At 40.1% G+C, this 23,893-nt stretch overlaps 1 protein-coding gene across 3 annotated transcripts in view; it reads right to left on the bottom strand.

Moving 5' to 3' along the window:
- PFDN1 (prefoldin subunit 1) overlaps window positions 1-23,893 on the bottom strand; it is a 62,882-nt gene that overhangs the window by 7,095 nt on the left and 31,894 nt on the right. For 2 of the 3 annotated variants that reach the window (XM_045794530.2, XM_087862216.1), the window contains one exon: window positions 23,645-23,729. In XM_045794530.2, the coding sequence (XP_045650486.1) occupies window positions 23,645-23,729 (85 nt within the window). Of the gene's footprint in view, window positions 1-23,599; window positions 23,730-23,893 lie in introns of all 3 variants that reach the window. The other variant, XM_045794531.2, reaches the window with a different exon arrangement.

The raw sequence follows: 23,893 nt of genomic DNA, 5'->3' as shown, positions 1-23,893 counted from the left end.
TGTTCAAAAGTAAGAGTTGGCAAACTGGATTTTTTTTCTATAAAGAGCCAGTCAGTATCTTAGGCTTTGTGGGGATGTCTCTGTCACAACTACTCAACCTGCCATCATAGCGTCAAAGCTGCCATAGACTGTGTAAACTGACAGGTGCAGAGATTCCAGAGATTTTTAACTTTCAATGGAAATGGCCTCATAAAAGCCCAAATTTCCATCCATCCATCCTTCTTCCATTCATTCATTCAGCCCAGTGCCAAACCATTTTCTCTCCTTCCCTCCAAAACTCTGGTCCTTGAAGTTTGTGGCATCACCCTTCCCAGCCTCCCCCCTGCTGTTGTTGCCACAATCTACAACATCCTGAGTACTGTCCCTCAGTCACTGCTGGCTCACTGTCTTCCTCTCCACCGCCTCTGCACCACTCAGCGTGGCTCCAACAAGAATGTCAGCGATCCTTCCAGTACCATGACGTCCCCTCCCCTCACAATTTTTATTTCACCCCACCTCAGCCCTACCCACCCAACAGCCATACCCATGTCGACACCACCAACTGCGCCACCTCCGAAATTTCAGGTTCCATCACTACTCGGTATTTTTCCAGGTTGCTTTATCTGATAACTCAGCTCCAGCACTTCAACTTCATCTCAATGACAGGTTTTTGTTTTGGTTTTGTTTTGTTTTTTTTTAAGATTTTTATTTATTCAATTGAAAGAGAGTGAGAGCTAGAGAGAGAAAGAGAGCACACAGAGAGAGAGAGGGAGAGAGAGAAGCAGACTCCCCACTGAGCAGGGAGCCCAACATGGGACTCAATCCCAGGCATGACCTGAGCCGAAGGCAGATGCTTAACCGACTGAGCCGCCCAGGCGCCCCTGTGCTTATTTTTTATAGAGCAGAGGAATCTGTTACAATCTTCTTGTAACTCTGTGACTCTTTTGGCCAACTACTACTCTCACTACAAGTCTTCCAAGTGAGCAAATAAAGTTTTACTATTTCAGTGTGTCTTTAGTTTGGTCTAGTCTTACAAGAGCTAAGAATCCAGCCATTAGTGTGTACTCTGGAGTTTGCCCTGTAGGCCTGATAAAGGGGTAGGTGGAAAAGGGTGTGCCTTCTCAGAGAGGAAGTAAGGGCAACACCTCGCATTCTTGGAAGTAGAGGTGCGCCTGACTCAACTGTAAGGACAAGACTAGCAGGGAGCTACATGAGACAAGCATCTGAAGTCACTTCAGTAACTACTCTCTGCTCCAAGCAAAGCAAGAATTTCAATTTTCTTACAACTCAACAAAAAGATGAACAATATGATTAAAAGATGGGCAAAGAATCTGAACAGGCCTTTCTCCAAAAAAGATACATGAATGTCCAATAAGCACAAGAAAAGACGTTCAACTTCATTAGTCCTTAGGGAAATGCAAATAAAAACCACAATGAGGGGTGCCTGGGTGGCTCGGCTGGTTAAGCATCCATCTCGGTTTCGGCTCGGGGCATGATCCTGGGTCTTGAGATCTTTCCCCCCAAGAGCTCGGCACTCAGGCTGAGTGCCAGAGTCCGCTTGAAATTCTTTAGCCGCCCCCTTCCGCTCTGCTCCCCCTCACCGCATCCCACCCCTGTCTGCATGCAAGCTCTCTCTCAAAAAATACCCAATTTTTTTTTTAAAGCACAATGAGATACTACTTTCTACCCACCAGGATGACTATAATCAAAACCAGAAAATAGGTGATGGCAAAGATGTGGAGATATCAGAACTCTCATATACTGCTGGTGGGAATGTACAATGGTGCAGCTGCGGTGGACAACAGTTCGGCAGTTACTTAAGAAGTTAAAAGATAAAACTGCCACATGACCCAGCAATTCCACTCCTATGTATATACTCAAGAGAAATCAAAACAGGTGCCCAGACAAAAACTTCTGAATGTTCACTGCAGCATCACTGAAAATAGCCAAAAACTGGAAACAACCCAAATGCCCATCAACTGACAGAATGTGATATACCCATACTAGGGAATACCGTTCAGCCATAAAAAGCACCGAAGTTCTGATGCATGCTGCAACATGGATGAACCCTGAGAACATGAGCTAAGTGAGAGAAGCCAGATACTAAATCCAAATGCTGTATGATCCATTTTTATGAACATCAGAACAGGCAAATCTATACAGACAGACAACAGATTAACGACAGCCGGGTGCTGGGAGAGAGGGGAAATGGCCAGGGACTACTCAATGGATAAGGGTTTCTTTGTGGGGGGGGGGGCGGGAGGGACGAAAATGTTCTAGAATCAGACAGTGGGGATGGCTGCACAACACTGCGAATTTTCTGTTACAGAAACTCAGAATGCTGTACCACAAGGAGAAAAGACCGGACATGAAAGCCCTGTGTTTAAAAACAGGCATGGTGGGTGGCTCAGTCAGTTAAGCATCCGAGTTTTAGTTTCAGCTCAGGTCGTGAGATCCAGCCCCGAGTCGAGCCCCATGTTGGGCACCGCACTCAGCAGAGTCTGCTTGAGATTCTCTCTCCCCCTCCCTCTGCCCCTCCTGCTCATGCTCTCTCTCTCCCTCTCTCTCCAAAATAACTAAGTAAATTTTTTAAAAAGGCATGGCAAGGCAAGCTCCTAAGGAATTACTTTCAGAGCAAATCAGCCTTTGCTCCACCCGAAAACTCCGAAAATTACACACAAACTGGCCAAGGTAAAATAAACTGACGTATTAATTTCTGAAAACTAACTTTAATGTTATCAGTGTAAGCACTAAACATTTAGATTAATGAGTCAATCAGGTACTCTGGGAGAGCCAATGAATACACAAGGGTAAGGAAATTTCTATGTGATCACATTACTACTTTCCAATCGAGGAACATATTTATACAACTAAAAAAATAGAGATACGGCAACCGGAAACCCGTAAAAGGAACGGGAGACAGTGAAAACAAGCCAGAGCTCAAAGCCACCACAAGCACAGATTCATGACTCACAGGCACCTCCTCTGCTGATTTGTCTAGGTCAGCAGAGGGCAGGACGGGAGAACTACAAATATACTCCAGTATCAGAGTTATTTATAAAGCTTTCCCAAAAAACTGGCTTTCTTTTCATTAAGAAAGACAAAAGGAATAATAGTTACACCTCTCAGTATCACCAAGGCATTACTACTGTTCTCGAACTCGAAGCTAACCCTCCAGGTCAGACAAGCAACCCAGGGTCGTTGCTCACATGGCTCACGGTGTTCTGAAGGGCACCGGGCGGTCAGCTCACATCACCCAGTGACACTTCTGCATCCGGGGTGATCCAGAAGCTCATACCATGATGAAATTACTCTACAGACCAGACGTCACAGCTGCCACTTGTCCCAACTCTACACACACCCAAGTTACCATGGAACTGGTACAAACAGAATGGAGTTTAATATGCTATTAGCTCTGATCTAAGTAGCTGACATAACACCAATTAAATTTATAATGACACTGGAATAATAAAAGAGCACTTGGCACGCTTCTCTTTGCAAACATGATTCAAGGGGTGGTTTTCATTTTGCCCTTTCTTCAATTTCCAGATGCAAGGTCACTTAGAAACCACTTACAATCTTTTTACTCAAAGAACTGGCATTTAGGGGGTTTACCATTTCATAGGAAAAGGACCACTAACTTTTTAGAAGGCCCAGCTACTAGGAATATCCAACCATAGTACAGGAACCCCCATTTCTTTCAGAGTAAAAGTGAATATTGTGGTTGGAATCTAGAAACCTGGGTTCCCCCTCAGCCTCCTCTCTTTCCCTGATTTTGGTTCTGGCTCTAAGAAGGATACTCGATCTCCATTTTTAAAACACGGGCAGAGGCCATGAAATTTATGACATGGCTTCATCACAGAATCCATGGCTGTTAAGAATAAGAGCAGCAGACACCACTAACCTGCTGGCACTTGCATTCGTGAGCCCATCAACCAGCCCTACCAATGGCTGTATTTATGCTACGCATGGAAGAAGTCACTGGGCCCTTTGGCCACACTCACATGGTATATACTGAAGTACAGACAATGGATTCTTTGCATAAAATACAACATGTTCTTATGGAATACCCTAGAGCAGTTTAAATGAGTGAACTACATACATTAGTCTGGGTAGAGCTCAAAAAAAAGGGCGGAGGGTGACTGAAAGACACAGACAATAAGATGTCATTTGTTAAATATAAGATGCCATAAAACATGGAATGGAGGATACACACCAAAAACCTCCTACTAATTGCCTCTGGTGAGTGGGCATAAAACTGAGGTGGGCTTGGAAGGGAAGTTACAAAGGAGATTTCAATTTCATTAGTACTATTTTATTCTTATAAAATAACGAAAAAGTAAATACTACAAAATGCTAACATTTGTTAATTCTGGGTAGTGAGTACACAGGTGTTTAAGTTAGCCTTGTATATTTGTGTATCTTCAATTTTTTTCGAAATTAAAAAAAAAAAAACCTTTATCTTATAAACATTTGGTGGCGATACACTCAATCAGTAAGCAGCTCCGGAGCAGCCACCAGATGCAAACAACAAATCTTATGTTTACTGAGTATTTACAGGCACAATGTCAAGTGATTTACATACATTATGTTAAAAGGTAGGTATGGGGGGGGTGGTGCCTGGCTGGCTCTGTTGGTAGAACATGAGACTCTTGATCTCAGGGTTGTGAGTTCAAGCCCCACACTGGGCACAGAGGTTACAAAAATTAAAAAAAAAAAAAAAAAGCAGTATTTTTAAAGGGATAAATGCTTATCCTCCTCACTTCCGGTATTCATCAGCTATAGCGCTGACCTCTATCTACTCTCAGGAAGACTAGTGGTTTTTTGACTGGCGTGTTTGGGAAAAAGCAATGTTGCTCAGCTCCTTCTGCTCTGCCAGGATCTGCCCGCTTGCACAAGGTACACATTTTCTTCATCTGCTGGGCAGTATCAGCATGCCTCTGCAGAGAGACGCCTGTGGTTGTCCTACATCCGCAGAGATTTGCTGGGTAAATCTGTCTCATCAGTGTGTCTAATTTTGGATCAGTTTCAGAAACCGCCGTTATCACGGCACACTGAAGCCACATTCTTCAACCTTATCTTTCACTAATAGAGGGAAAATATATAAAAATTTTTATCTCAATCTGCCTTTCAGTTGGTTCCATACTTAGGCAGATAATAAAGGGATTATTTATTGGCCCTCTCCATCAACACTGCTGTTGTTGCCATTTTACAGAAGAGCGGATTTAGGCTTATAGACACTAAGTAATTTACCCAAAGTGTAGTAAGTGGCAGGGCTGGAGTTCTAATTCATATTCATCTGATCCCAGAGTTCATATTCTTAATTATTATGCCAAGGCATTATGCTACACATACCTGAGCAAAGAAAAGCATTACCTACTACTTGGTAAAAAATCTTCAAGAGGAACTAAAAAAACATTCTAAAGCTTTTCTTAGTATATATACTGAGAGGGTAGGGAAGTGCACATATTTAGGTGTGTGCATATGTGAGAGTGTTAGGGAAAGCAGTTATTATAAAATCCCTTTAGGAAACTTTTAACCTTCAAAACTCGTAGGCATGTTTGCTTGCGGCCGTGTAAGTACCCACGTCCCTCAACTAGGACTCAAGATACCACTCAAGGGCTGCTTATCTCCCGTGCTCTAAATGAACTGTGTTCAACCACTCCCTGCAGTAGAGTCCCACGGACAGAGGCTCACCTCTGAGCCTAACCCGATGTCAGCCTCTACCTCGGGCAACCCCTCCCTGAGGGAACAAACCTGCTTCCCTGGGCAGACCAGGCTCGCCTAGCTCCAGGGTCAGTACTGGTAAGAGAAGGCCAGAAAGCATCTGCAACCCAAGTCTAATTGAGCTGACAGCTCCGGCTGCCACCATAAAACCAAGGGCATGAACAGCCTCCTCACCATGGAGGGAGTGGCCCTTCCTCAGCACAGGCTCGACCGTATGGGCATTCACTTAGCTCTCTGGACGCACACTACACACCGGCCACACCTCTGGAAAGACTTTACATCCTGCTGCAGTGCCGCTGGGCTTAGTCCGTGAATCTCATGCTTTCTTTAGCTACCTTTTCTCCTCAGTTGACCTAATCCAATTCTGTAACTTTAAATGACACCTATAAACTGACAATTTATAGATAATTCTCAATTGTATTTCACTAGCCTGGAGTGCCAGATTCATATATCCAACTGTCTATTCAATATCTCTACTTGGGTATCACAAACCAAACTTTCAATCTGCTTTTAAAATTACTTTTGAAACTTGAAGATCAACTAGGAAAAACTGACCAATGAATAACCAATGGCACATGTGTTCCCATACACGTGTGGAATCTCTGGAGCCCAGCACACATGGATGCTGTGTGGAAGCCACACTAAATGAATGGCCCTGGCACTGGGAATAACTACTTGCCCAGAACAAGTAGTACTTACACAAAGTGAGTAGAGACAACGTGGGTTTCATTCATTTTAGCCTTAACTCTTTTCTCGTAGACTTCTCTAGCCTCATTTCTCACCCCAACCTCCTTTACCACTTTACTTCCAGACATTTGTCTCCACTATTTCTTTGATCTGAAATGTTCTCTCCTCTGCCCCCACCCTAAGCAAGCAAAATTCTAACTGACCTTCAAGGTCCAGGTGAAATGACCCCTCTCCCATGAACCCGTTCCAGATCTCTCCAAGAGGAGAATAAATGACACACATGGGAGGAAGAAGGGGCCAAAACTTTGAGTCCTCTCTTTCATCCCTACACCCAACTGTCAGAGTCTGACCACCTCCACTGACACTGCCCCGGTCCAAGCCACCATCAATCGCTCACTTGGATAATGCAACAGCCTCCTAACAGATCTCCATGCTTACACCCTTGTCCCCTAACATCTTACCTTTTTTTAAAAAAAGATTTGCTTATGGGGGGGGCAGAGGGAGAGAGAGAATCTCAATTAGGCTCCCACACAGAGAACGGAGCCCAACACAGGTCTCAATCCCAGGACCCTGAGATCATGACCTGAGCTGAAATCAACAGTCGGACATTTAACTGACTGAGCCACCCAGCCACCCCTAATCTATTTTCAATACAGTACCCAGTCTGGTCCCATTAAATTATGAATCAGATCATGTCATTCATCTGTTCAAAACCATCCCCAAATTCCGATTTCCAGAGCATAGTCCAAAATCCTTAATATGGCCTGCAAGCCCTATATAATCTACTCCGGGACCCTTCCCTGATTTCTTCTCCTAGTATTCTCTACCTCACTCAGCTCTAGCTGAACTGGCCTCCTTGCTATTCTCCCAGCTGGTCAACTATGCTCTCAACCTCCAGGTTTTTATATTTGCTCGTCCCTCTGCTTGAAGTCGTCTTCTCCCAGATGTACATGAGGCTTGCTCCATCACTCCCTTCAGGCTACTGCTCAAATATCACCTTATAAGAAAAAGCTTCCCTGTCGACACTATATAAAACAGCTTATACACTCCCATCATTCTCTTTCTGCGTACTCCAAGTTATTTTTCTTTTGGTATTTATAAATTATATTGTTTATTATCTCTTGCTCACTCCCATTCACTAGAATATAAGCTCCATACCCATGAGGGCCTTTGTTAATTCTGTCTTCATTGCATAACACCCGTGCCAGGCATATAGCAAATATAACAGACTGTATGTTCCTTAATGTATGAAAGTAAGAAGAAAAAGCCTCCACAGGCATATCCCAAAGTACTATGTGTAATTCAGACACTCAGCAAACATTTAATAATGCCTGTTTAAAAATATGCATATACTTCTGGCATATCTGACAACTATTATTGGCCAAAACCTTATGTCATAAATCTGGGAACTGTTTAGTCCTCCCAAAGGAATCAGTTTTAAGTGAAAAACTTCAGCCTCTACTATTAAAAGCATCTAAGTTTAAAAGTTTATGGCAATCAATATTTTACAGTTTAGTTTGAAACCTGATCCAATTTAAGGCTTCAACTATACAATCAGAAGCTCCTTCTTTTTCTTTTATTTTTCTTCACCACTTATCTGAAGAAAGCAGAGAGTACGCATTAATGAAGGCTTTGAATTTGAACTCCAAAGAAAGCCCAGGTTCTGAACAAAAAGTGAAGTTTTTCTTTACAAATTTCTGGAGCTGATTAAACTCAACCACAAATTACATCTGTTCTGAGCTACTTTTGAAGATTTAAATCACTGCCAGATATGTCATTCCACATGAATCACAAGACTTTATCATATACAGAGAGCACGGACAATCCTGAAGACTGTGTTCTAAATTATGTATTTGAGAACCTTTAGTTCAGTGAAAATCATGATTTCATTAAATTAGAGAGTAGGACAGGTTGGTGACTTAAGAAATGTCCAAAAGTAAGCATTCCCAAAGCTTGCAGTGTCCAAGTGCTGAGATCCCAAAGCTTTAGGTAAACACCAGGCTCTACGTTAATATAGGCTTCCCCAAGACATTTCTCCCCGGAGAATTTCTAATAAAACCAATCCATTTCTTTCTTTGGTGCTTACAGTGGTCAGATTCAGACCACCTCCTCCCCACCCCCCAAAAAAATAAAAAACTGTACAAAAGGAAGGGATTTCGGATACAACTTCAGATACAAAAATCAGTAAGCAACCTAAGAATATAAAAATCAATCATCCCTTCGGTGGATCAACACAAACTGCAGAATACAACTGAAAACACGGCCTAGTTTTCCTACACTCCACCACTGGTAAATATACAGCAAGGGGCAGGAAAGGCATTTAAATCATTCCTTCATGATCGACAGCTTTACAAACAAGTACTAGATTGCTAGGTCTACTTTATATAAAGTGACATAGTTCTATTATTAGCAAAAACCGAAGGCAAAGAGAGGTCAAGAACCAAATCCAAGCAGAGTTTCACGCTGGCACTGGGGGTTACAATCGCACAGGTATACCGGCGTCAAACGTGTGGTAAATTTCATCAAGCAACATGACTCTCTGAACGATGAGTTAGGGAAAAGGACTGAACAGATTTCTTTTTTCTCACACTGACTCCCCCATCTGTAATAATCATTCTCTCCCTCTCACCCCCTCTCACACACTAACTGCATATTTCCACTGTCAAAAGCCACATTAAAAGACTAGCAAAAGACCACAATCACCTGGCTAACCTCTAGCATAACTACTGATTGGAGCCTGCTCTCGGAGTCCCCCAGCGCTGGCTCTACGCTGCAGTGGACGTGGGTGCGTGAGCCCATTGGGGCTTGGGAAAAAGGAGAGCTCAAACAATGTTCTTGTCAGCACTTTAAACAAAAAAACCATTCAATGAGAATGGCACCATGTTCCTTTTGCCCTTTCTCCCTAGGAACTAAATTAAACAGATTACAGACAGTGGCAAGGGCTGGCCTTAGGACAGCCTCCCCCTTATTTATTATTTTTAGCAATTTAGTCCGACAACGCCTGACAACTAAACATGCCTAGAATAGCTAAAGGGAGGGGGGATTATCAGATACTACCAGCAAAAAAACACTAGTCGTCACTTCCTCCAACCCTAAGAAAGAGTCATTTTCCATGTCTTTATAGCATCATGCAGAGTTTGAGCTTTTAGAGTCTCACATAAAAACAGAGTACGTATAAAACATCAGTGGAAACCGATAATGCTTCCTGATCTGGAGGGCTGTTCCACCCTCACATGTGTTTTCTTAAAAACAAAAGCAGAATAAAATGAACTAAGTTGTTTTACACAACAGGTAGGAGTAAAATGCAACCGTGTCCATTTTGGAAGAATTCCCTCACAAGCTAATTATGTACCCAAAAGAATGGCTTCATGAATAGTGATGGAATTCAAATATTTTTATTATGCTGATGACAGGTGAAAGATTTGCAAGTGAGGTAGGAGAAACTCCTCTAATTAATTAAAATTAGGAAGACAGCACCACCCACAGACACTTTATTTATAAACAAAATACTAAAAACTCTCTGAAAAATGAAAAAATAAAAATGGTAAAGTAGAACTATCTGCACCAGCAGATTAAAATTCATAAAAATATATTCATTATTGTTTAGTAAGATAAAATGTCCATGTACATTCAGGAGTTTATACTTTATGAACGCTTTCTTTCTTTCTTTTTTTTTTAAGATTTTATTTATTTGACAGAGATAGAGACAGCCAGCGAGAGAGGGAACACAGCAGGGGGAGTGGGAGAGGAAGAAGCAGGCTCCCAGCGGAGAAGCCTGATGTGGGGCTCGATCCCATAACGCCAGGATCACGCCCTGAGCCGAAGGCAGACGCTTAACGACTGCGCCACCCAGGCGCCCCTATGAACACTTTCTGAACAACATTTCTTGCCCCTACTCTAAGTATGATCAGTAATCCCTTGGTGGATCATCACAAACTGCAGAATACCAGAATACAACTGAAAACACGGCCTAGTTTTCCTACACTCCACCACTGGTAAATATATAGCAAGGGGCAGGAAAGGCATTTAAATCATTCCTTCCTGATCAACATGAAGGATTTTATAAGACAGTATAGGATAACGCACTACAAATGAGTAAAATGACGTCTTCCTTGGTATGTTATTTTAATTTATGTGGGATTAATAATACAGCTCCATCCAACAGTATCTGTAAAACAGCTGATGCCTAATATACTACCTTAAGCCATCGCACGCACATCTGTGATTTCAGTAATTTAAGCAACTACTACAAAGATATCAAAAAAGGTGTTGCTACCTTTTATTACATTTTAAATGGCAAAGCTGCGGGCAGACAACTACTTTCATTTTACCTTCAAAGAAAAGGATTCCAATTAGCTTTTTAAATTAAATCTGGACATGAAAGGAAACTGGTTTTTATTTTGTTTTACCTCCTTCCATCTTTTTTTGTAAGGGGGCATTTTTGCTCCTCAAGGGTCAATTCAGAATACCAAGGCTATAATGATAAATTTAACAGAAGTGCCCGTAGATGCCTTCTACTCCAACCTCTCGTCTTACAGATGAAGACACTGAAGCTTAGAGTACAGCAAGGGCTAGAATTCAGAACTCCTAACTCAGCAGAAGGTATTTAAATTAGGAATGAATGCTCTGTTGTAAATCCAGTAGACTTGGAGATTTCTATTTATGGTTCAAATATCAGTATGGATCTTGTTCTCTTGAGCAAACATGCAGAGTGTGCTCATTAATACAGGTGTGGCCTGTCCACACTGAGTATCGAACAACTCACTTCCTCTGGCCAGTATCTATTACTTCAGGTTAGGGAAGACCTGTGCTGTAAGGAGTGACCAGAGTCAGAATCTAAGGTAAAGAAGATATAATGATTAACTTCCCCTTACCATCTAGATACAAGAGCAGGGAGGCAGGCAATAACATGAAAGAAACTTCAAAGTCTACGTCGTTGAAAGAAATCATTCCCTAGACAGGCTGAAAGTGACTGCAGGAATTCTCAGGCATGGGAGGGAGGAGGCTAAAGACAAATATTCAGGGTGAGGCACAGAGAGAAGTTAGATCATATAAAACACAAAGCAGTGAAAACTTGAGGTCAGTCAACAACCCTCTGAAGCTCTGAATGTGATAGTCTGGTGTCGGTATGGGCAAATATTCCAAGGAAGAAATCAAGGCACCCTATGAATGCATTCTAGAAGAAAGGATTAATAGAATAAAGTTGCAGAAAGCTAAACTCAAGTCTAACTGGAATGCAAATCCTCCTTTTACCTTAATCATCAAATGAAGACACATACATCAGTATATAGATGAAATCAGAGGGGTGTATGTGTAAAATATTTGTAATATATATTTTACAAAAAGGGAGACTGTCTAGTTAACAGGGCAAATCTATTTGAAAAGGTCAGATTTAAGTTCTCACCATAGCTGAAATATTATTTTTTAAATAAACTCTACCCCCAATGCGGGGCTCAAACTGACAACCCCTAAATAAAGAGTCACGTGTTATACTGACCAAGCCAGCCAGGCATCCCTGAGCTGAAGTATTTCCAATAAGGAAGTGAAATATATCACAGTTTATATTTGGGTAAATATTAGCACTTGGATCGTAACACATATACACTGACCAAGGCATTGAAAATATTGATAATAACCAATAAAGAATACTCAACCAGAAAAAGAGCATATTGGGCTTTTTCAGACTCATGCCTATTCTTCTCTAAAAGCCGAAGAGGAAGATTATGCAGCTACATTAAGCCTTAAGAGACACCAGGACATAGGGAATATATATAGTTCACTATAAACTCTAGGGCTTCCAACCATCAGGCTCTTTTAGATTTAAGTCTTAAATAACTAAAAACTATTTTAAAACAAACATCCATTTTTACAAATGTTGAGAATGCAAATGAACTCTATAAAGAGATAAGTATTCATATCTGAAATCCCAAAGTATGGGACAGCAAGGGAAAGATGACTCACAACTCTCCAAGTCAAAACACAGAAAAGAGATGAATTTACTAATTTGCAGTTATTTTTTTTTAAATTAAAAAAAAGCCACTCAGAGGGTCTAGTGACCTAGCTGAAGGTGGGACACCATCAACCTAATTTTTAGAGTATAGACATTTTATACTTTAGTACTCAACTCTTTTGGGGCAGAGCAGCAGAGGTCTGAAAAATAGCTCCCTTCAGCAAAAGACTAAAAGATAAACTATACTCTCTATTACAACATCTTGACTTGTTAAAAATAAAAATGGTCTGTCTACAAAGATAAACTGTGGTTAACTCTGCATAACGGAATACCATATAGCAATGAAAAGGAACAAATCATAATCTCGAGTAACACAGGTATACCTCACAAACACCATGTTGAGCAAAAGAAGACCAAATATATATATATATATATACACACAGTGACTTTGTTCATATAAAGTGCAAAAACAAACAAGAGTAAATTACACTGTTTGGGGAGGTATTTATAGGTGGTAAAATTTTTTTAAAAAAGGAAGAAAGAACAGTTGCACCAAAAGCAGTAAGATACCTAGGAATAAACCTAATCAAAGAGGTACAAGACCTGGACTCTGAAAACCTAACACTAATGAAAGAAATTAAAGATGACGCAAAGAAACGGAAAGACATTCCATGCTCATGGATTGCAAGAACAAATATTGTTAAAATGTCCATACTACCCAAAGCAATCTACACATTTATGCAATCCCTATCAAAATACTAACAACATTTTTCACAGAGCTCGAACAAACAATCCTAAAATTTGTATGGAACCACAAAAGACCCCAAATAGCCAAAGCAATCTTGAAAAAGAAAAGCAAAGCTGGCGGCATCACAATTCCAGACTTCAAGTTATATTACAAAGCCGTAGTCCTCGAGACAGGATGGCACTGGCACAAAAAATAGACACACAGATCAATGCAACAGAAGAGAAAACCCAGAAATGAACCCACAATTATATGGTCAATTAATCTTCAACAAAGCAGGAAAGAATATGTAATGGGAAAAGACCATCTCTTCAACAAATGGCATTGGGAAAACTGAACAACTACAAGCAAAGGAATGAAACTAGACCACTTTCTTACACATACGCAAAAATAAATTCAAAATGGATTAAACACCAAAAGGTGAGACCCGAAACCATAAAAATCCTACAACAGAACAAAGGCAGTAACTTGTTTGACATCAGCCATAGCAACTTCTTTCTAGAGTATGTCTCCTGAGGCAAGGGAAACAAAAGCAAAAATAAACTGTTGGGACTACATCAAAATAAAAAGCGTCTGCACAGAGAAGGAAACCATCAACAAAAGTAAAAGGCAGCCAGGGCACCTGGGTGGCTCAGCCGGTTAAGCATCTGACTCTTGATTTCAGCTCAGGTCATGATCTCGGGGTCGTGAGACTGAGTCCAGCACTGGGCTTTGTGCTCAGCAGGGGGTCTGCTTGGGATTCTCCTTCTCTCTCCTTCTGCCCCACCCCCTGCGCTGAATGTACTCTCCCTCTCTAAAATAAATAAAATATATGAAAAACCTGTAAAACTCAACACCCCAAAAATGAATAATCCAATTAAAAAATAGGCACAAGACATAAACAGACATATTTCCAAAGAAGACATACAGGACATATTAAAAAAGGCTCAATATCACTTATCATCAGGGAAATGCAAATCAAAACTACAATGAGATCACCTCACACCTGTCAGAATGACTAAAATCAACACAAGAAAAAAGAGGGTTCGGCAAGGATGAAAGAAGAACCCTCATGCAATGTTAGTGGGAATGCAAACTGGTACAGTTACTCTGGAAAACAGTATGGAAGTTCCTCAAAAAGTTAAAAACAGAACTACTCTACAATTCAGCAATCGCTCAACTAGGTATTCACCCAAAGAATAAAAAAAATACTAATTCAAAGGGATACATGCACCCCAATGCTTATAGCAGCATTATCTACAATAGCCAAATTATGGAAACAACCCAAATGTTCACCAACTGAAAAATGGATAAAGATGTGGTATATATTACTCAGCCATAAAAAAAGAATGAAATATTGCCATGTATTATGCTAGCAAAATAAGTCAAAAAAAGACAAATACCATATGATTTCACTCACAAGTAGAATTTAAGAAAAAAACAAATTGGCAAAAGGAAAAAAAAGAAAAAGAGGCAAACCAAGAAACAGACTCTGACCTATAAAGAACAACCTGATGGCTACCAGAAGGGAGGTGGGTGAGGGGATGGGTTAAACGGGTGATGGGGATTAAGGAGAGCACTCGTGATGAGCACCCGTGATGTACGGAAGGGCTGAACCACTATATGGTACACCTGAAACTAACAGTACGCTGTATGGTTGGTTTTGTGGGGGTTTTTTGAAGATTTCATTTATTCATTTGAGAGAGAGAGAGAAAGCCCGAGCAGGGGGAGGGGCAGAGGGAGAGGCAGACTCCCCACTGAGCAGGTAGCCCAACATGGGCCTCACCATGGGGCTTGATCCCACGGACCTGCGATCATGACCTGAGCTGACGGCAGATGCTTAACCAACTGAGCCACCCAGGTGCCCCAGTAAACTGTATGTTAACTAGAATTTAAATGAAAACTTAAAAAGGAATACCTATCACAAAAGTTAGGGTTGTAGCTATGGGACGGGGCAGGAACGGCATTGTCATTAGGGGGGAAAAGAGTGGGAGCCCCTCTGCTGCATGTCAATTTTTATTAAGCTATATGTATTTTAAGGTTTATTTTTGTAAATGCTACATTTCACTACAAAATAAATGACTAATTTCTTGATGGATTCTAAATTTTGAGCTGTGCCAGCACTGAGTATAATTCTTGTTTAATATATTAAAAAAAAAAATCCCATCACTGGCTCTGCTCTCACCTGCCCTTCTCTCTCCACTAAAACAGAACAGAATCACTATCTATCATATAATAGTGTCCACCTGACATCACCTCCAAAGAGGGGCTCCCACCATGTCCACAATGGTACCAACTCAAAAATTAAGTACTCAGAGCAAAACGTGGACATCCAGCCAAGTGCCTACCAAGTTACCACCCATGCTATGGAAAAAATGATCTTCAATAGGCAGAGTAAAACCTCCTCAATCATGGGAACTCCTCCAAAACATTTTCTCATCAGAGTCTCAAAACTCAGCCAACTGCTGAATGTCACAGGCACCTCCTACCAGTTCCCTTGCCACTATTCTTCCTTCTTGTTTCAGGAACCACTATCTGACCAAAATTGTCATTTTTGTGCAAGAGTCAGGACTTTTACAGTTTCTTAGATTTTTACTGGGCTGCAGAGCGATTTCACAACCCTGAGATTGTAATATTTTGCGTCAAAAGCGGCATTATGCAGGCCAGAATGTCCTGGGTTTCCTTACTCTTATTTTTATCATGTCACTGCTAAGCTAGCAGGGTAGTGGAAGGCGTGGTGACCACGTCAAAGATAAAGGAAAGGAAGTAGTCAACCAGTATACGCTTGTGTCTAAAATACAGTGGGGACTTTGGACTAAATGCAGATGAGCCTCAAGCAATAACTGCCCCTCACCTGGAATGAAGGAGCGAACTTAAGAGAATCGTGGTCAAAATGTGCTCAAATCTATCACTGAAAGCTTACAGATATCTCAAGGATTCCAAAAAGTTGAGATTCATAAGGCAAGAGGTCAGAAACGGAGCTCTAGCTCAGCTGGAAGCTGAATCAAGTTTTTCTAAATGCAAAAAAAGTCCATAAAATTATATCCTTCTTACTTCAAAAAAGTGAGCAAAAATATAAGAAGTATTTGTCACTCTTTAGAATATATTGCCTCAATGTTTCAACCCAACTTTAACTAAAACTGAATTTTCACAAAAAAAAAAAAAAAAAGACTTCTATTTTCCCATTGTAGCAATGCTATACATTTCAAAAAGAAAATTACTTTTACAAAGACAGATGAGAGGTGCCTGGGTGACTCAGTCGATGGAATGTACAACTCTCGATCTTAGGGTTGTAAGTTCGAGCCCCACACTGGGTGTAAAAACACTTAAAAATAATTTTTAAATCTTAAAAAAAACCAACAGAAAAGACTCATAGTCATCATTCCAAATCCCAGTTATATTCATGTCATTTAAGAAATTAAGCTTTTGTACTTTTCTAACAACATATACTGTATTATGTATTATATACACTCAGCCATCTTCTTTAAAAAATTATCCGAATTTTTAAAAAACAGACATAAATAACATGGTTACTCTTTCATACTAAAGCCACCATTTTATATTTTTTTCTTTAACAGGATCAGCATCATTGGTCTATACTAATCACCATGAGGATGAAATGGTGATTGTTCCTCCTGATCTATCATCTTTATAGAGGAAAGATAAAAATCTAAATAACACTATCATATTGTGAGTCTATTATGAAAATATTTTCTCATCAATCCCAGTAAAATGACGACAGCCCAAAGAATAACCCAACATTTGGGTAATGTTTTGTAAATACAGAGTTTTGTTGTTGTTGTTAATTTTTTATTAACATATAATGTAGTATTTGTTTCAGGGATACAGGTCTGTGATTCATCAGTCTTACACAATTCACAGCGCTCACCATGGCACATACCCTCCCCATTATCCATCACCCAGCCACCCCATCCCCTCCCACCCCCGTCCACTCCAGCAACCTTCAGTTTGTTTCCTGAGAAACAGTTTGTTTCCTGAGTCTCTTATGGTTTGTCTCCCTCTCTGGTTTCGTCTTGTTTCATTCTTTCCTCTCTTCCCTATGATCCTCTGGCCTTGTTTCTCAAATTCCATATATCAGTGAGATCATATGATAATTGTCTTTCTCTGATTGACTTATCTTGCTTAGCATAATACCCTCTAGTTTCATCCACGTTATTGCAAATGGCAAAATTTCATTTTTTGATGGCTGCATAATATTCCTCTGTGTGTGTGTGTGTGTGTGTGTGTGTGTGTGTGTGTGTGTACTTCTTTATCCATTCATCTGTCGATGGACATCTAGGCTCTTTCCACAGTTTGGGTATTGTGGACACTGCTGCTATAAACATTGGGGTGTACGTGCCCCTTTGTATCACTACGTTTGTATCTTTGGGGTAAATACCCAGTAGTGCAATTGCTGGGTCGTAGGGTAGCTCTATTTTCAACTTTTCGAGGAACCTCCATACTGTTATCCGGAGTGGCTGCACCAGCTTGCATTCCCACCAACAGTGTGTAGGAGGGTTCCCCTTTCTCCACATCCTTGCCAACATCTGTAATTTCCCGACTTGTTAATTTTAGCCATTCTGACTAAAAAGAAAAAGACAGTAAGACTATCTTTCCAATAAGCTAGTACTTGCCTTTACCCTTCTAGTAAGTAATATAACTCCCTATCAAGGGAACATGTAGGCAGGGTTATAGTACCCCCACCTCTGCTCCATAAAAGCAAAGGTCCAGCAAGTCAGGCCACTAGATTGGATGACAATATAGGGACAGCATAAGAGAGTTTATTAAGAGCTAAACAAATTCCAGGTAAGCTTTGCATTCATAAACAAAGGGGAGGGGAATATGCGGAAGGCAAACATAAAGAAACAGTAAGAAAAGACATAGATAAAAGGGAGTCTAGGAAATACTAATGAAAATGGGTTCTCATTTCAGAGAACCTGAATCAAATAAGTACCCATGTCATTAAAAAGGTGTATCCATGGGGTGCCTGGGTGGCTCAGCCGTTAAGCATCTGCCTTCGGCTCAGGTCATGATCCCAGGGTCCTGGGATCGAGCCCCGCATCAGGCTCCCTGCTCAGCAGGAAGCCTGCTTCTTCCTATCCCACTCTCCCTGTTTGCATTCCCTCTCTCACTGCCACTCTCGCTGTCAAATAAATAAATAAAATCTTAAAAAAAAAAAAAAAGTGTATCCATAGTGTCATTTGTATAGACTGCTGGCAGGAAGTGAGGAGGCATACAAAGTGGGCCAAGTTAACAGCTTTGATCAAAAACTGAAACTACAGACCCAGACACAAAATAATCTTACTCCTTCAGAGATGAAAACATGCTTAACGGAAAGAGCCTGGCCTTTGCTGACTTACGTATAAACTGGTGACTCCCCAACTATATCTTAAGGTATCTTAGGGTAAAAATTAAATGATAATGATAAGTAAATAGGATTAAGACAAAACAGGAAATGCTAGGGCCCGGAAGAAAACACTGCAGATTTGAAAGGAGAAGCAACAACTCCTCCTTGGGAAGAACTATTTAGAGCTCTGAATCTGTATCAAGCTTCCCAAGTAATAGGAAACATTTTTTTTTTTTAAAGATTTCATTTATTTATTTGAGAGAGCAAGAGCAAGCACGCAAGCCTGTGCAAGCGGTGGGGAGGGGCAGAGGGAGAAGCAGACTCCCCGCTGAGCAGAGTGCCTGATGCGGGGCTCCACCCCGGAACCTTGAGATCATAACCTAAGCCCAAGGCAGCTGCTTAACCAAATGAGCCACCCAGGTGCCCCAGGAAATCCAATCTGTAATTACCTCAAATGGTGATAGTTTATATGTTCAAATTGCCACACTATGGAATGAAACTAATAAAATCATTAGGGAGAACAAGGAAAAAGGACCTGATTTAAGACTGAAGAATCAGAAAATGCTTCTTAGAAGTAGCCCTAAACTAAGATCTTGGGTATTAATATATGCAGCCAGTAATAACTGCAGGAGGAGAAAGTTCCCCAGTGGAGGAAACTATTTTTTCCAAAGACCTAATAGAAACAAAGAAAGCACAGCAAGTTCTAAACACAGAGTATTTCTAAATGGCTGGAGTATACAGCGTAAAAGAAGGCAAAGGAAATGAGAGAGATGGAGAAACAGACAGGAGTCTTTTCACAAAAAGCCTTGAATGTATGTTAACAAGTCTGAACTTTACCCAAGAACAATGATGGATTTTACACCGAGGAGTAAAACGACCAGATTTTCTAATATGCTACAAAGGACATTCTAGCTTAAATACATTTAAAGGATTTATGGGGGAAAACCAGAAATGTTAAAAAAAAAAAAAAAAAAGGAAAGGAAAGAAAAGGAAAGAAAAGAAAAGAAAAAAGAAAAGAAAAGAAAAAAAACAAAAACAGCCAGTTAAGATGCAGGGGCGCCTGGGTAGCTCAATCGGTTAAGCATCTGCCTTCAGCTCAGGTCGTGATCCCAACATCCTGGGATAGAGCCCCACAATGGGCTCCCTGCTCAGCAGGGAGTCTGCTTCTCTCACTCCCTCTGCTCCTTCCCCCAACTCCTGTTCACTCTAAGAAATAAAATAAAATCTTAAAAAACAAAAACAAAAACTTCCCAGAACTGATGGAAGATCTTAATCCTCAGATTCAGGAAATTCAATTTAAACCAAGTAGGATTAAGAAAAAAATAAAAAGACTAACTCCACACCTAAAACATATTCCAAAGAAACCACAAACCATGAAAGATGAAGAGAATATTAAAAGTAACTGGGGGGGGGGGGTGCTTGCGTGGCTCAGTCAGTTAAGTGTCTGCCTTCAGCTCAGGTCATGGTCCCAGGATCCTGGGATCCAGACCCATGTTAGGCTCCACATTTGGCACGGCGTCTGCTTGAGGATTCTCTCTCGTCCTCTTCCTCTACCCCACCCCCCCACTTGTGTGCACTCTCTCTCTCAAATAAATAAATAAATTTTTAAAAACAATGAATAAATAAAAGTAACCGAGAAAAAAGACAAAGGAACAATTAAGCTGACAAATGACTTCAACAGCAACAAAAGAAGCCAGAAATCAGAATACTATCTTGAAAGACCTGAGAAATTCCCAAACATATAAAGCAAAATGAAAACCTATCCTCTGAACTATGTATACAGTAATAATGAGCACTTAAATACACAGAGAATAATCTCTAAACACCAATGCCCACTAAGCTGAAAGATGAAGGAGAAACTGATAAGTATCATCATGGAGATTTGGCATATCTCTCTCAATAACTAATTGAATACTCAGGAAAAAAATGAGTAAGAAACACAAGGAATCTGAACACTACAATTAACAATGTATGTGTGCATTAGTGTACATGTGGGTGTGTGTACATGCATACATTTCAGGCTGAAGCAATGAAACTATGAAAGTATGGCAGTGGAAAGTATAGGATTGCTTGAGGGGAGAGAAGAGAGTGTATAGTGGAAAGTACTATTAAAAATACAAATTAGAGCAGTATTGGAAAGTGTACTAAATGCAGAGGTAGGGATCATGCAATAATTAAATACTGGATAACAAGGAACCTACAAGGATAAGAGAGGTGGAAAAAAACAAAGTGGAAAATATAAACTAGAAGTGGAAAGATTAACTGTCAAATGATGAAAACCAGTATATACAGCATAATTCCTCTTTATTTAAAAAAAAAAAAAAGGGGCGCCTGGGTGGCACAGCGGTTAAGCATCTGCCTTCGGCTCAGGGCGTGATCCTGGCGTTATGGGATCGAGCCCCACATCAGGCTCCTCCGCTATGAGCCTGCTTCTTCCTCTCCCACTCCCCCTGCTTGTGTTCCCTCTCTCGCTGGCTGTCTCTATCTCTGTCGAATAAATAAATAAAATCTTTAAAATAAATAAATAAATAAATAAATAAATAAAGTGTAGGGACGCCGGGTGGTTCAGTTGCTTAAGGGTCTGCCTTAAGCTCAGGTCATGATCCCAGGGTCCTGGGATGGAGTCCCGCATCAGGCTCCTTGCTCAGTAAGGAGTCTTCTTCTCCATGTGCCTGCCTCTCTCTCCCTCTGACAAATAAATAAATAAATAAATAAATAAATAAATAAATAAATAAATAAATAAATAAATAAATAAATAAAGTTGCTTAAAAAAAAGAGTGTATATGTGCGTATGACTGTTTATAAAATAAAGTTTGGAATGATCCACACCAAACTGCAGAGGTGATATCTGGAGATGTGCAGGGAAGAGGGGAAAATATTACCTTCATTTAATCATGCTGTATTTATTGGCTGTTTTTCTTTACAGTACATTTAATAATGCTTTTGTGATATAAAGAAACATGTAAAATAAAGATTAAGAAGAAAAAAGACACAATAAAATATTCTAGGAAAGAAGGTGGAGTTTAACTCTGATAGTTTTTTGTAGCTGTAATTAGCATTTCAAACAGGTATCAACGAGCCAGCTAATCTACTTCCATTATCTGGCAGATACCAGGATACTCTACCAGTATTTGAGAAACTCCAAAAAAAAAAAAAAAAAAAAGGTAACTTGGGGAAAAAAAATTTCCTGGGGTGCCTGGGTGGCTCAGTTGGTTAAGCCTCCAACTCTTGATCTCAGCTCAGGTCTTAATCTCAGGGTCATGAGTTCAAGCCCCGTGCTGGGCTCCCAGGAGCTTACTTTAAAAAATAAATAAATAAATGCTCATCAAAATTGAACAGTATGCTAAAATCACCATCTGTGGTGATTTTACCGTAACATTCTTTTTAATTGTAAAAATTAACACAAGCTTGCTATAATTTATCCAAGGCAAAGAAAAAAATAATTTTATGTCCATATCCCACCTAATTTCCTTAGAGTAACCAGTGTTAATGTACTATATATACTGACATATCGTTTGTTTTTAAAGATTTTATTTATTTATTTGACACAGAGAGAGAGAAAGCCCAAGCAGGGGGAGCAGAAGAGGGAGAGGGAGGCTCCCTGCTGAGCAAGAAGCCCAACGCAGGGCTCAATCCCAACATCCCAGGATCACGACCTGAGCCAAAGGCAGACGCTTAACTGACTGAGCCACCCAGGTGCCCCTGACATATCATTTTGAATGTTTATAGGGAGCTCTTATTTTTTGAGTTTTCATAAAAAGAATCATACACACAATGGTTTACATCTGGTTACTTATTCATCAAGGTAATTTTTAGATGTATTTACCTACAGCTGCAAAAACAGGTTTTTAGTTATCCACATGAAATAGTTTTATTTGGAGTTTTTTAAGTTACTTTGAGAACAGTAGAAGATATAAAATTCAATCCAGAATAGTCGGGCTAACAAAAATGATAAAATAGGACATAATAACAACCTGGTTACTAAAAGGTAAGTTTTTCTTTTTTGTTCTTTTGTTTGCATGCTTAATTGCTTTGTTTTTACAATATACCTTTGTAAAGTACAAATCTATTATTAAGTTTGTCTGAATTATGGTCAGTAGTCAAACAAAAATAAACCTAAGTAACCTAAGACACTACATACCCAGGCCATGCCAAGTTGGTGCCCCTAAGAAATCCCCGGGAGGACTGAGGGGGTGTCTCACCAATTCCGTAGAGAGCTGAGTCAGATTCTGAACTACTGCCTCAAACAGTACTCACACAAATTAGATAAAGTGACCTATGAAGTCATTGCAACCACCCCCATTTCAGGAAATCTTGGCCCCAAAGAAATAACAACCAGTCTTTTGCCCAGGCCAGTTTTTACTATACATAGGATGGACGTTCTACTCAAGCCCAAGAAGAGTATCTCATCAAAAGTCTTAATGTATATGGAAAATGTAATACAGTCCAATTATCCAAAAATTTACTATGTTTCTCTTACCCATCACCTTTTTCCCTAGCAAAAAAAAAAAAAAAAAAAAAGGAAAAAATTGTTTTCTCACTGCAGCACCATCCTTCGGCTATACCTAATCTACGTCAAACAAATTATAATATATGAGACATATATCAAGATCCTTTAAATACTATTATCATTACCCACTCTCATGCCAATCCACCACAATATGTGGTGTTTAAATATACACTGTGCTTTCTTTTTTTTTTTTTTTTTTTTTTAAGATTTATCTATTTTACTGAGAGAGAGAGAGAGAACAAATGGGAGGGGCAGAAGGAGACAGAAACGGAAGCAGACTCCATGCTGAGGAGGGAGCCCAACGCAGGGCTCAATCTCACAACCCTGAGACCACGACCCAAGCCAAAACCAAGAGTTGGACTCCCAACTTACTGCGCTGCCCAGGTGCCCCAGGTGCCCCTGCTTTGTTTTTAAAAACAGACATGTTCATTTGAAGGCAATGGAGAAAATACTCTCCATCGTCTTCAAAAATCTCTACATTTCCAAGAAACTATTCTTTTTTCTTCCTTCCTTCCTTTCTTTTTTTCTTTCCTTTGGGGGAGGGGGGAGGAGTGTCTTACACACTGCCATGAGTATGACTGATTTATTGCTCTAACACAATTCGATAAAATGAAAACATGACATGACTTTGGCAGACATACGTTTTCATTTAACATGACACACAGAGATAATTACCTTTTTCTTAAAATTTACTACTGTCAATATTCAATCGAAACTTACTTCCAATTCTTTAATTTTTTCTTCTGCTATTTTCTGTTTCTCTAACAGCTGATTGTGAATTACCTCCTTGGACTGAAGAATAAACCTACAAAACACAAAAAAGTTGAAGATTAAGCCACATGACCACTATAATAATCAAAATCAACAGCTACATACCACAAATATTAAACTAAGAAAATTAAGACAATGATCTCCTAATTCAGGACCAATAAAATGCACTGCTATGTTAATGCGACAAACTCAGGAAAT

Source organism: Ursus americanus, chromosome 5 (genome assembly GCF_024610735.1).
Source record: "Ursus americanus isolate L20-20 chromosome 5, mUrsAme1.1.p, whole genome shotgun sequence".
Lineage (NCBI taxonomy): Eukaryota > Metazoa > Chordata > Mammalia > Carnivora > Ursidae > Ursus > Ursus americanus.
Note: the sequence above shows the minus strand (reverse complement) of the source record. Positions and strands in the feature narration are given on the sequence as shown.